The sequence below is a fragment of the Myotis lucifugus genome, unplaced genomic scaffold (assembly GCF_000147115.1).
Source record: "Myotis lucifugus unplaced genomic scaffold, Myoluc2.0 scaffold_817, whole genome shotgun sequence".
NCBI lineage: Eukaryota > Metazoa > Chordata > Mammalia > Chiroptera > Vespertilionidae > Myotis > Myotis lucifugus.
This window is the reverse complement of record NW_005871865.1, coordinates 114,735-129,280: the sequence shown is the minus strand read 5'-3', so window position 1 is coordinate 129,280 and position 14,546 is coordinate 114,735. Positions and strand designations below refer to the sequence as shown.

Genomic DNA, 14,546 nt, shown 5'->3' with positions numbered 1-14,546 from the left:
ACATAAGTGTGCTCTTAAGTCATTTTTTAAACCGTTGATTTATGCAACCTATTTATGTATGATTAAACACACAGGGGTACTTTGCAGGTTTATTATTACTCAGACCTTAAACAGTTTTCTCAGAACTTACCTTTTCCTGGCAGTTGATTCAGTCCCCTGTGACAACCCCCCTTGGGCTGATCATGTTGAAAACAACTTCAGAAGAGTTGGCTTGTCCCCGTGAGGACCTCAGTGTGGCTCGGAAAGAGGAGTTGCGGAAGCTGCTGCTGGACCAGGTGCAGACAGTGCTTGGCCTACTGACAGGTGAGCACAGGTGGTGCCCAACGTCAGAGGCCTGCCTTCAGAGGACCAGAGCTCAGGCCCTGGCTCTCAGTATATTTGAGCAGTTGTTTTAGCTGTTACTGAATCTGAGCATCAAAACAGAAAGAATGTGGTGCTATATTCCCAGCACCAGTCCAGTGTCTCGCACTTGGTAGACTCAAAAAATGTTTCTGACCTACTTTTCCATTGATTGGTGCTCACTCTTACTGCGATTAATGAGGTATAGACCAGGCCATCGGAATGGGATTGAAATGCTGATTACTGTATCCTAAGTAAAGTGGGTGGCGAACACTCTATTGAAAATAATTTGTACTTAAAATCAGGAGAAGTTGGAGGAGTAGGAAGATAGAAAATTTCAAATTTTGTGTGGGAGAAGTGAGACAGACAAAGTGTGTAACAGCATCATGTGTGTTAGGTTGTATTTGTATGTAGCACTTTCTTTGCCATCTTTTCTGTTTTATTGGAGCCCCATGACAATGTGTGGAGAGTAAGAATAAACAGAAAGCAAACTGACGAATGAGACAGGAGGGAGGAAGAGATTGGAGCACCCTGAGTCAGGAGGGCTGTGACCACTGTGCTGCCAGTGGGCCCTGCTTGTTAGGAGGTGCGCAGCCTGGCTGAGAGGTGCCAGGAGCCTGGGCTTGCTTGGAAATGTAGTGTTGTCTTCAGCTTCTCTGCCCAGGTTTCTTGGATGCCTAGGAACTTTTTTCTTTTGTGTGTGTTACAAAGGTGCTTAGCATGCAGTGGGCACTTAAAGTTGGTTATAAGAATGCTTGATCAAAAGTAATCTTGTTATTTGCCCACATCCCTCCCCCGATTTCTAGGCAGAAACCAAACCCTCAGAGCTTTCATTCAAAGCACTTATTGACATCCCTGACTAAATGTTAAATTTCTAGAGTTAGGGATTGTGTCTGATATCTTTACGTTCCACTTTGTGTAGCTATCACACTATATGGGACATTCCAGAACATTTACAGTGCTTCTTCCCTCAACCCACTGTCTGTCTCTATGGATTTTTCTAATTAGACTTTTCATAAAATGGAATCATACAATATGTGACCTTTTGTGTCTGGCTTCTTTTACTTAGCATGATATTTTCAAAGTTTATCCATCCCATAATATTAAATATTTTGGGAACAAAATATTTTCAGAAACTTTTGTGATCATAATAGGTACCAGGTTCTATAAGGAGAAACAAAGAGGAATGAAACACAGTCCCTGCCCTCTAGTAATGTTTACTTCATTAGGGGAGAAAGACCGTTAAAAAACTGCATTAAGAGTTATGGTAGAGGTGTGTTTTATGTGCAGGCAAAACCTAACAGACAGGAAGACTCCTTGGAGGAGATGAGCTGAGTGGAATTCTGAGGACCAGAGAGGTAGCCCTTAGTCTGGTGTAAAGGTCAAGTTGGGATTCTGGGGGAGGGAGCAGGTCAGAGGTTGAGAAAGGGAAGGACAAGTGGAAGGAACAGCAAGTAGTGCAGCATGATGAAGCCTTGTGTGTGCGGTGGCAGTGAGGTGAGAAGGGAGAACAGAGGCCAGATGCTGAGATTGTGTGGGTTTAGTGGGTGAGGAAGATAAGAGGAGGCAGGCTTGTGGGGGGAAGGTAAATTGAGTTTGGAATATCCAAGTGGTGCTGTCCAAGAAGGAGTTAGACATACGGTTGAGAGGGATGTTTAGACATTGATGTTTGATCAAAGATATCAATAAATTGTTTTTCTAAATCTGATTTGCACATGTTGGACTTTATTTTTCTCTTAAACTCAGTTTCCCTTTCTTGGTATAGGTATCTTGGAGTCTGTCTGGGACAAACACAGCGTTACTGCCGCCACCCCGCCACCATCCCCAACCTCAGGAGAAAGTGGTATGGTCTGCTCACCACATGGTGTTCTTTTTAAATGCAGTGGAGGGTCTCAGCAGGGTAGCAACTGCTTATTTATGCCAGATCCAGATGCTGACTCTTCATTAGTCTATTTTTGGCCTTTTTGTCCATGTTTTCTGAGTAGCTTTCTTAGTTCCTCTTAAGTACTCACTCGTACTTCCTAGTACACTACTTAGAATGACATGTTTTGTTTCTTCCTTGCCCATCAGGAAGATGGCACCTTTGATCTTCTGTCACCCACTTCCATCCCCTTCAGCTTATATCTCTGATCCTCCTGGTTTGTTTTTCCCTTTTTCTCAATTATCATGGCTGTGTTGCTCATGCATGGGGCTTGATAGGTCGGCCTTGTAGTTCTGCAGGCGTCGCTGTTGTGGCAGAGGCTGAAGGAGGGGACGGGTACGTGGAGTGCTTTCTTCCCCACTGGGCTCATGAAGCCCAGTGTGCAGTAATCAGCTTTGACTTGACGTCAGGTCAGAATAATTTGATAAAGCACGGGCATATTTGCAGCGGTCATTAAATAGTTTACTGTAGTTAGTTATTGTCTGCAGTTACACTAATAGCTGTTTCAAAAGTCAGGGTGCAGTTCACCTAAAAATGGCTACTTTCAAGGATGGGTGGAAAGAGGAAATTGTGTCTGAGCTGGAACTTTTAGTTTCTAAATGCTTTTGTTTACACTAAATAATCACAAATGCTTTTCAAGTAGAGAGCATCCTGTGAATTGGCACATATTTCTTCCTCTACTGTAAAGGTTGCTGTGGCTAATGAGAAATATTTCCACATCTTTCTCCTCTACCCCAAGGAAATGTGATGTTGAAATCAGACATCTCTAAGCCCATGCTGTTTCACGTAACCTTTTGTTAATATGTGGAAGTTGAAATTCTTGCAGTTACTAGAGAATTGAAAATATATCATGAAATTTGGGGACTGTTCAGAGTTTACTGGCCCGTGTGGCTCAGTTGGTTGGAGCATCATTGGTGATAGGTTCACTTCCCTGTCAAGGCACATATCCAGGCTGTGGGTTCGATCCCTGGTTGGGGCGCATGCAGGAGGCAACCCAACTGATTGATGTTTCCTTCCCTCCCTTCCTTCCTCCCTTCCTCTCTCTCTCTAAAACCAATAAAAAAATAAATAAATAAAAGTAAACACTAAAAAAATGTCCTGGCCAGTTTTGCTCAGTGGTTACAGCGTTGGCCCACAGCCAAAGGATTGTGGGTTTGATGCCAGGTCAGGGGCATCTACCTTGGTTGCAGGTTCAATCCCCTAGCCCCGGTCAGGGCTAGTGTGGGAGGCAACCAGTTGATGTGTCTCTCTCACATCAGTGTTTCTATGTTTCTCTCTCTCTCTCTCCCCCTCCATCCCTCCCTCTCCCCTCCCTCCCTCTCCCTCTCTCTCTCTCTCTCTCTCTCTCTCTCTCTCTCTCTCTCTCTCCCTCCCTCCCTCCCTCCCTCCCTCCCTCTTCCTTTCTCTCTCTCTCCCCCATCCCTTTCACTCTCTGAGAAATCAATGGAAAAAAATATTCTCAGTGAGGATTAAAAAAAAGTAAAAAAAAACATGTTTAGAGTTATTTATCATACTTCTTAGATTAAAATCTAATACAGAGGCCTAGAATATATTAAAAGCCCACAAGAATTGACTTTGTTTGTACTTTTGTGGCAAACCTTCATTTTCAAGGTGAATGAATATTTGAGGTGACTTACCAGATTTATATTTTGCAATATTTGAATGACTGAAGAAAAAATTGCAAATGATACAGAGATTTGATTTTATGCATATATCCCTTGGAGTGTCCTGCAATTTAGCTAATCTTAAAATGTGTCATTTCACTTAAATAATAGTTTGCAAAGATTAGTTCTTTTGAATTAGATTTGTTTTTAGATAGTTGAATCCTAGCTTACTTACCATCCAGTTAAAGTTAACAGCATCAGGCATATTCCAGAAAAACTTGTTTTTCTGTGATGCTTTTCCACTACCAAAATATTTGTGTTTTAGTTGGCTTTGTTCAGGTACATTTCAAGCTAATAACTCAGTTTATACTTCGATAGACTTATTTTTTTGGAGCCCAGGTTGGGGAATATCAAATAATATAAATAAAAAATAATGTTTGCTCTTTATGTGTTGCCTAGGTTTTGTGTATGAGGTTAGGGAAAATAAAATATGAACTAATTTGACATTTCCATATAAATAAAACCTAAAAACATGGTGTGTATTTCTTGACAGTTGTCTCTTAGACACTATTAAATTTTTTTTGAAGTCTTGAATTTTAGTATTTGAGAAAAAGCAAAATAAATTGAGACTGTGGGCGGGGGAGAGGGCTAAGGAATTAAGTAAAGCCTTTTAAGCTGATATGCTTTCCCTTTAAAAAATAGAGTTGCACATTCAGTTGTTACTCTTCTCTTTGTGACAGCTGCAAGGGAAGTCATTAGATTTTGCCCTATTATTTGGACAGCACTGGTGATTTAATCAACATTTGTTTCAATGCTTTCACTCAACTGCCTTAGCACTTAAGACACCAAGTTAAGCAGTAGAATTTCTAGAAAATTCCTTAGCTTTCTTGACCATAAGCCTAGTTTTTTGTAGGAAATTCATTCTGAGAGACGTTAGGACCCAGTGAGTACCTAAGTAACTTAAACACACCCATCAATAGTCCCTGATGGGCCCTCCTGCCCTGCCAGCCCTGTTCGGACTTAGCTCCTGAGCCTTCGGTCTCTTTTCTCATATACTGTCTTGTAAAGTTGTTTTCTGTCTTATCACTTTCAAAGAACAAAGCCCAGGGACTAGTTCTTAGAGCAACTACTGTAACAGTGGATAGAGAAAAAAGTCTTAAAGGGTGTGTGTGGTTTATTTCTCAGAATAGTTCCCCAAATTGTTGCCTTATCTCCTAAACTCCTTTCACTAGGCCAGATGTAGATGTGAAGTAGATGATGGTTTTATGTTTCGTTTACAAACAAGGAAGTTGGGGCCCAAGGGGGTAACTTGCCAGAGGTCACAGCACCAGTCAGTGGTGGAGCAGGGATGTGACTCCATCATTCCTAATCTACGTGCACTGTCTTTGTCCTGAGTTTGCTTTCGTGGTCACTCTCACCACTTTTGCCAGCCTCCTCCTTCCCCTGGTTTCGAGTTCTGGCTCTGCCACTTCCTCTGTTTGCCTTCTCTGACTGATGCTGTCCTCTGAGGATGAATTGAGAGAAGATGTGGGTGTGTCCTCTGCAGGCTGTGACTGTTGCTGCCGTTTGCATTTATGCAGCCTCAGCCCTCTTAATTAAGTCTTCTTTTTGCTTGAACAATTGGAAAAAAGTGAACAAAATGAAATATAAATACTGCAATTCTGAGTCAGCTTTGATCTACAATAAAAATTTCTCATCTACATAGTATTTTCAAATACTGTATAGATGTGTACATGCACTGGTGATGGAAAGTGTTTCAGGGTGCAGATGTATTAGAGAGGCCGAGTTGATTGAAACCAATTTATACCTTCCTATTTTTTCCCAAACTCTTTCCAAATGGCCCATCTTTGTGCTCTTGCAAATCTTTTCATGCATTCCCGTATAAGCTACTTATAGAAAGATGGGACTTGGGAGGGTCACGCACAACTCCTGTGATCTTATTTTCTTCTCCTACTGCTCCTGGAATAGAGTTTCTCGCCATGTGGTCAGTGGTTTTCAGTTGGGGCAATTTCGCCCTATAGGGAATTAATTTGGCAACATGGAGGAATTTTTTGTTTACCATAACTGGATGAAAGAGTACTACTGGCATCTGGCGAGTGGATGCTGGGGATGCTGCTAAAATATCCCACAGTGTACAGAACAACAAAGAATTACCCAGCTCAAATGTCAAGAGTGCTGAGGTTGGGAAACTCTTGAGTTAGTAGATACAGAATTGAATAGAAAACATATGAAATTTTAATAATTAAAAAAATAGATGAGCTGAGGGCATCTTTGCATAAAAGCCTTACATGTGTTCCAACCAAGTCTATGTGCACCAGAGTGAGTCATCCACACACCTCTTGGGGCCTGGGTGCATGCTGCTGCCAGGGTCTGGCTCAGTTCAGGGAAAAGGAAGTCACCCATAGGTTTAATACTGAAGGTGTTCCCTTACACAGGGAGTTTGTTAAAGCTCTCTCAAGTTTTCTTTGGAAATGCTGCAATATGAAGCAGAGTCTCTGTTCTGTGGTAGTTCCTTCCACTTTGATTAAAATACATTTTTAAAAAACTTCCATATTCTGCTGAAATATCTTGAAGTAGAATAAAATCACTTTCATTGAAAAACAACATTAAAAGATTTTTGTGTTTTTTTTTTGTTAATCCTCACTGGAGGATATTTTTCTATTGTGTTTTTTTTTTTTTTAGAGACAGTGGCAGGGAGGGGGAGAGACAGAGAGAGAGAAACATTGATGAGATAGACATACATCAACTGGTTGCCTCTTGCACGTGCCCCGACCAGGGCCTGGGATCTATCTAGCCTGCAAGCAAGGTATGTGCTCATGATCAGAATTACTAGTAAACCCGGGACCCTTCAGTTTGCTGGCCGATGCTCTATCCACTGAGCCAAACTGGCTAGAGCAAGATTCTTGTTTTACGGGGGAAAAAGTCATAGGTCATTCTTGTCCACCTAAATGATTTTTACTTTTGTATAATCCTGTTCAGTCTTTGTTCTTATATCTTTCTATAGTTGCGGCCATAGTGTGCACATATGACTTTAGATCATACATATTTTTCTATATTTGAATATTAGCTTTCTTACTGACCATTTTTCCTGGTTGCATAATCTTTCTGGGTGACCTGCCTTCTGGGAAGGAGCCTAGGCTATGGGTTTCAGTTTCAGCTCTGCCTCTTAGTAGCCAAGGAACGTGGGGAAAATGCCGAATCCGCCTGTCTTCATTATTCTAGCAGTCTGTAAGTGCAGATGATGATAATAACATCTACTTCAGAGCTGCGAGCATGAAATGAGAATATATATATTAATTACTCAGTCCAGTGCCAAGCAAATAATAATAACACGTCAAGTGGTAGCCGTTCTGAACATCATTATTATCATTGATGCTTTCATTCAGCATTCCCATTGTAGAAAAATTCTTCTGAGCTAAAGAGTGGGGACAACTTTTCTTGTTTTTGTTTTTAAAGCCAGAATTTAGTTCTATTTTAAAATGTTCAAGAGACTATTAAAAAGGCCTAAGGGCCCAGAAGTCTAGATTTAATATAAGATCATACTGAGGTGGAGTCTTTTAGTTCCTCCATTGCCAACGCCTCATTTTGGTTCTGGTTAAGCATCAGACTCTGTCCCAAGAATTCTAGTTGGGTAGTGGTGGTTTCCTCTGATTTTGGCATCTTTCATAAATGGCCATTGGTCCATGAATGACAAAAAAAGTAATGCCAGAAACAGTTACTGTCTTCGGAAGAGAGTTGTGTGACTCAAGTGAAAAGTCACAACAGCAGTTCCAAAAAAAATAAAATAAAACATTTAAAAAAATTGATTTCAGAGAGGAAGGGAGAGGGAGAGAGAGATAGAAACATCAATGATGAGAGAGAATCATGGATTGGCTGCCTCTGCACGCCCCCAACTGGGGATCGAGCCTGCAACCCAAGCATGTGCCCTGATGGGAATCGAACCCGGGATCCTTCAGTCCACAGGCCGACACTCTAACCACTGAGGCAAGCCGCTAGGGCAGCCGTGGGCAAACTATGGCCCGCGGGCCGGATCCGGCCCGTTTGAAATGAATAAAACTAAAAAAAAAAAAAAAAAAAAAAAAAGACCATACCCTTTTATGTATGATGTTTACTTTGAATTTATATTAGTTCACACAAACACTCCATCCATGCTTTTGTTCCGGCCCTCCGGTCCAGTTTAAGAACCCATTGTGGCCCTCGAGTCAAAAAGTTTGCCCACCCCTGCGCTAGGGCATATGTTTTTATTTTTAATAAAAACAAATTTTAGCCCTAACCGGTTTGGCTCTGGATAGAGTGTCGGCCTGCGGACTCAAGGGTCCCAGGTTCGATTCCGGTCAAGAGCATGTACCTTGGTTGCGGGCACATACCCAGTAGGGAGTGTGCAGGAGGCAGCTGATCGTTGTTTCTCTCTCATCGATGTTTCTAACTCTCTATCCCTCTCCCTTCCTCTCTGTAAAAAATCAATAAAATATATTTTTAAAAAAACCACACACACACAAAAAACGAATTTTAGTTGGAATTTAACAGAGGTATTAAATGGAAGTAATTGCTGACCTTGAGATGCTTTTTCCACAAGGAATATTAGTTTGTAAAAGATAATTTTTAAAAATAAAAATATTATTATTGTTTTCAGAGAGGAAGGGAGAGGGGAGAGAGAGATAGAAACATCAGTGATGTGAGAGAATCACTGATCCGGCTGCCTCCTACACTCCCCCTACTGGGGTTTGAGCCCACAACCCAAGCATGTGCCCTTGACCGGAATTGAAACCAGGACTCTTCAGTCCAAAGGCCGACACTCTACTTACTGAGCCAAACCAGCTAGAGCAAAAAGATACTTTTAAGGTTAAGAAAAATAGATTTGCCTGGCTGGTCCACTACACCAAAAGGTTGTGGGTTCAGTTCCCAGTCAGGGCACAAAAACTAGTTTCTTAGTACATGTTTTAATTTTAGGCCATATATTTAGACTTGCTTGTGAAAGATGAGAAAGTTAGTGCACCCTTCTATAACTCCAGTGTTTGTTTAGTCTTGATTCTATATTTAATTCAGTGCTTGTGTTAGTCACTTTGCCACACTTCTCAATTCCTTAATTCTTTACTTTTATCACTTTATATGCAAGTTTTTATTGTTCAGTATCCTCTCAAGGAGAACTTATGGGCAGTATATTTATTATCTGAATTTTTGCATGTTTGAGAAAATGTCACCTTCCTTTACACTCAAAGGAGAACTTCAGGTTAAGTCATTCTTTGCCCCAGAACTTGGAGACACTGCATCACTGTTTTCTGGCTTTGAATATTACTGTGGAGGAGTCTGAATTGGGTGTTTTCTTCTTTGTATATGTGTTTCTTCTGCCTACATTTCTTCCTTAATCCTAAAGTTTTTAGTATTGATTACTCTTTATCACTCTTGGGAAGGGCAGAATAAGTCCTTTTATTTTATGTAGTCACATCTTCAGGAAAATATTCTTCTTATAGTTTTGAATACTTTTCTTCTTTTGTCTTTTCCAAAATCATTTTATAGCTCCCCCTCATTTCATTTTACATGATTTTGTTAGTCCAGTGCTTCTCAAAAATTAAGCAAATATAAGAATCACCTAGAGAGCTTGCACTGGGCTCTATTCCTTCTGGTTCTACATCAGTAGGTGTGTGTAGGGTGGCGCCTGATAATTTATACTTTCTGCCAAGTTCCCAGAGATGCTGATGGTGCAGATCCACAGACCTACCTGGCCTAGCCCAGTAATTCTCACATTTTTGGTCTCTGGGCCACTTTACTCTTTTTATTTAAAATTGAGATATAATTGGTATCTATAACATTGTTAGTTTTAGGTGTACAACATAATGATTTGATATATGTATATATTGTGAAATGATCACCATAATAAGATAACATCCATAATTTTTTTTTTTGAGATGAGAACTTTAAGATCTCTCTTAGCAACTTTGACATAGGCAATACAGTATTGTCAGCTGTAATCACCATGCTGCACACTACATCTTCAGGGCTCATTTATTTTATAACTGGAAATTTGTACCTTTTGGCTTCTTTTACCCATTTTTCCCACCCTAACCCTTTAGGGATTCCTTTACTCTTAAAATTATTGAGGTCCTCAGAAAGCTTTGTGAGTTATATCTATTGATACTAAAACAGAAAATTTACAAATATTTATCAATTCATTTAAAAATAACTGATAAACTCATTATATATAAACCAGATATATTTTAATGAAAAATAAATGTTTTCCAGAACAAATAAAAACATTTACTGAGAAGAGCAGCATTATTTTAAACATTCATGGGTCCCTGGACCAAACTTTGAGAACTCCTGATTTAGAGTAATGCTTGCTTTTGTTTGTTTGTTTGAAGAATTACTTAAATTGGTTTTTAAGAGATTTGATAGCATAGATCTTAAAAGCCTTTTGTATTTTCAGGTGACTTACTGAGTAACCTGTTGCAGAGTCCTAGTTCAGCCAAACTGTTGAATCAGCCAATCCCCATCCTTGATGTGGAGAGTGAGTATATCTGTTCCCTGGCCTTGGAGTGCCTGGCCCATCTCTTCAGTTGGATTCCTCTGTCTGCCAGCATCACCCCATCCCTCCTTACTACCATCTTCCACTTTGCGCGCTTTGGCTGTGACATCCGGGCCAGAAAGATGGCATCAGTTAACGGCAGCAGTCAGAACTGTGTGTTGGGTCAGGAACGCGGCCGGCTTGGGGTCCTGGCCATGTCCTGCATCAATGAACTCATGTCCAAGAACTGTGTGCCTATGGAATTTGAGGAGTACTTACTGCGTATGTTCCAGCAGACTTTCTACCTCCTGCAGAAAATCACCAAGGATAACAATGCCCACACGGTCAAGAGCAGGCTAGAAGAACTTGATGAGAGGTAATGGCAACAGGTGTGACGTCAGCGTGCCCTGAGAGAGGGCCTTGACTGGTTATCAGTGTTCTGCATGGTGTCTGTAATCCTCTTTGGTTTCAGAATTTTGGGCTCCTGGTCAGGAACAGAAAGGTAGGTGTGTACCAGTAAGTCTAGGCTTAGCTGGAAGGGCTAGGGTGGTTAAGGGAAATGAGGTGAGTTTGAAAAGTGATTGTGAATTGTGTAGGTTTGTTGTCTTTTCCCCCATCCATCTCCTGTCCTCCCTTCCCCCCGTCTTCCCCCCTCTTCCTCACTATTTGCCTGCAGGTCTGAGGTGGTGCAGGAACCGAGACTGCTGCTCATGCGTAGCCAAGGACAGGAGAGGAGGTCCGTGGAGGTACAGGAGTTACAATCTCCTTTCTCACTTGGTGTGGCTTGTCAGTTTTTACTATTTGACTTTTCCCAGTGGACATCAGCCAGTGTATAGGATGTTGTCATATTGTCAGTTTCACACAGATGGCAAGTTTTCCTGAAAGAAAGGAGAGATGTTGATGTGGGCACAGGCTAATGTGGGCATACCTGTGTTTGTTTGTTATCGTCCTTTTGAATGGAGTCTAAAATAATCTAGCCTTTCCCAAGTGCCCTAAAAGAGGATGCCGTCACAGTACTCTGAGGCATGGCCTCGTTTATTTCCCTTGGAGACAATGTCATTTCTCTGTCTTACAACTTTCATTAATATGATGCTACTGCGGGATGAAAACAAGAGGGAAAATTGAAACTTATATTAACAGCATCATGTTGACTGTTCAGAAACTTCCAAGCAGATAAATTGTGTTGAATTAGTAAATATGTATAGATTGCCTGGCAGCCAAAGTTAATATTTTAATTAATTTTCCTTGGCTTGTTTTTTATTATTAAGCTATACAGAGTTAATCCATTTCCTTTTCCTTAAAATAATTAACAATACAAAGTGCCTAAAGTTAAGACAATTTTAGTGCTTTTTAAATTAAGCAATTTTAAAATTAAAAAAATTGATTTGCTTCATTGTAAGCAAGCTTTGTATAAAATTTCTCTGTATAATCACAGAAAAATTCAGAAAATGGTATGGTAATATGTTTTATTTATTATTTGGAAATAGCTTTGTATATAAATTCAAAGGTATCAGTATTCAAACACTATTTTATATTTTTTCTAGCTTGTGTTAAGAAAGGTTGTATTTTCATGTTAAAATCTAACTGCTTGTATCAAGCATAAAACATCAGTGATTTTGACTTTTACTTGTAGCATAATATTTGTTATGGCTTATCTTCGCGTGGTATAGAAATGTTGTCATGGATTATCTTTGTACTGATTTTGTTACATGTAACTTTTATGCTCTTGGTTTTATATTTTAATTCTATGCTTCCTATTGCCCTGTGAAAGCTGAGAGGTGCCTGGAAGCAGAAAGGTGACATAAACAATACTGTGTGCTTGCTTCCTGGCTCTCGGGTCCCTACCACTAATTCTAAACAGCTAAGTCCATTCTCCGTTGTTTAGGTGCTACTTAACCAGGTCCTTTGCTTCTCTTTCTCCACTGCCTTTTTCCCTAACTTTCTACTGCTCATTAGCACCTGTACCAGAAGGTGGGCAAGGGAAAGAAAATGAGGTGAAATAAAATTTGTAGTTTTAGCAGCTGAACAGCCTTGTTTGCATTCTTTAAAAATTTGACTCGGTGATTAAAATAAAATTGAGATTGCGTGATATTTTACCCATGACTTCTCTTTGTTCTTTTACGGGTGCTAGGGAATTGAGTGAATCTTTCTAAAGAGCAGTAAACAGGTTGGTGACTTTGAAAATCCCTGTAAAAATACAATGTAATAAGCAGAGCGAGGAATGAGGAGTTCCTGTTCATTCAGGATTAGTGATTGAAGACGTCAGAGAGAAGTCTCTTTGTCCTTTTCGAAACAGTTGATTTCAGTGCCTTACCGTTTTTCAAGAATTTGGCCCCATGATCCTTATCAACCAAATGAATGTTATTAAAGCTACAAAGAAGTTTACATATGTGTGCAGCCAGACCAGTGGGCCATCCTCCGGGCAAATAGGTCCCAAGAACCACATGGGACATTTTATTTATGGCCTAATTTTGCTCCTCTGAGACAAAGTCTTCTTCTCCCCCTTTATTATTTCATATATCTGCGCTTTTTAAAAATGGGATTTTTCAGTTATGAGTGTCAGAATTGGTTTAGCCATTATTTAATTTTTGGCTAAGGCCTGTTATGTCTTTATCTTTTTTGTAATTGGTCTCTGAAATGTGATTTATGGAGCTATGTCCATCTCATTTTCTAATCACCTTTTGGTATTTAGGGGCTTACAATGACAGTTTCTGAGATGTGAGAGTGATGATGTGCTGTGTGTTTAATAACAAAAGTCTCTTATCCTTGCAGCTGTGACCCACACTCTTCTGTGAAATGATTTTGGGAATACAGATGATTGGGGCTTCACTGTGATGTGAAAAGAGAGCACTGACTTGAGAGTGGATGGTGTCCCATTCTGCCATGAGCTGGCTGAGTAACCTTGGGCCGATCGCTTCATCTCTCCAGGCCTCTGTAAAATGAAGCATCAGATTAAATTGTCCCGAGGCTTTTCCAGCTCTGACAGCCTTCTTCCCTTGTTTTTGAAATCACTTTGGAGTGGATTGGGATTTGCTGTGTTTAATTAGCTCCTGATGCTAATTAAACACAGGGCAGGCTTGACTATATCTTGCCTGGATGCCATGCCTTTTGTACAGCCTTGTTTTGGTTTTTAGCACATTCATTTTAATATTTTGGCCTCCTACCAAAGAAAACCACCCTTCCAGACCTGCCACGTTGAAATGACACACATGATCTGCCCATTGACTTTTTAGAATAATTTCCTTTCACTTTATTTGGGCCATAACACTAACGATTCAGAAAATGTGAGCACTAGCTTATACAATGCTTCATAGATGGTGTTTGAGGATTAAAGTTGCTTTTCTGCTATGTTTCAGGTGGTAATGGAATGAAGGGTTGCCTGACCTGTAGGTAATTGTTGCAGGCCTTTATATTTTTAACTGAAAATATAAATCTGTATAGTTCTTTACTGAAAGAAATTTGGATTGAGTTTTCTTTTAAGGATGTGCTGCGTGTCTCATTGTCACCTTTTGTCTTCTCTTATTTAGCTACATCGAGAAGTTTACTGACTTTCTGCGGCTCTTTGTGAGTGTTCACCTAAGAAGAATTGAGTCCTACTCCCAGTTCCCCGTGGTGGAATTTTTGACACTTTTGTTTAAGTACACATTTCATCAGGTAATGCACCAGAATTGCCCATCCCTTTCTCCCCCAAAAGTCTGCTTTGTTATTTTCAGGAGAAAGAATGACTTTACTTCCCAAACATTTTGTAGTGCTTAGTATGTAAAGATGAACACATTTATCCTTCATAACAACCCAGTGAGGTAGGTATTATTATTATTATTATTATTATCATCTCCACTTAACAGGTAAAGAAACTAAGGCACAAAAAATAACTTGCTCAGGATCATACAGTAAGCAATGGAGCCAGGATTTGAACCCATACAGTCTGTGCTCTCTTAACCACTATGGTGGTGTTGGAGAAGCATACATTCTCCTAATCCCCAACCCCCTTCAACAAATAATTTTTGAGTTCCTATTATATTTCAGGAGCTAGGTATATATAATCTTCAAAGTCCTTGCCTCCATTGAGTTTACATTTTAGTGACCCAGTACTTTTTATTTGTATATATTTTAACAGCTTTACTGAGGTAAAATTTATATACTACTAAATTCACCCACTGTAATGGGACAACGCAGTGAC

At 40.1% G+C, this 14,546-nt stretch overlaps 1 protein-coding gene across 4 annotated transcripts in view; it reads left to right on the top strand.

Annotated features, from left to right (window-relative positions):
- The window catches only part of XPO6 (exportin 6), a 128,170-nt gene that overhangs the window by 52,437 nt on the left and 61,187 nt on the right, over window positions 1-14,546 (top strand). For all 4 annotated transcript variants that reach the window (XM_023747230.1, XM_023747231.1, XM_023747229.1 and 1 more), the window contains 4 exons: window positions 144-303; window positions 2,105-2,182; window positions 10,289-10,742; window positions 13,894-14,020. In XM_023747230.1, coding sequence (XP_023602998.1) covers window positions 144-303; window positions 2,105-2,182; window positions 10,289-10,742; window positions 13,894-14,020 — 819 coding nt within the window. The remainder of the gene's footprint in view (window positions 1-143; window positions 304-2,104; window positions 2,183-10,288; window positions 10,743-13,893; window positions 14,021-14,546) is intronic.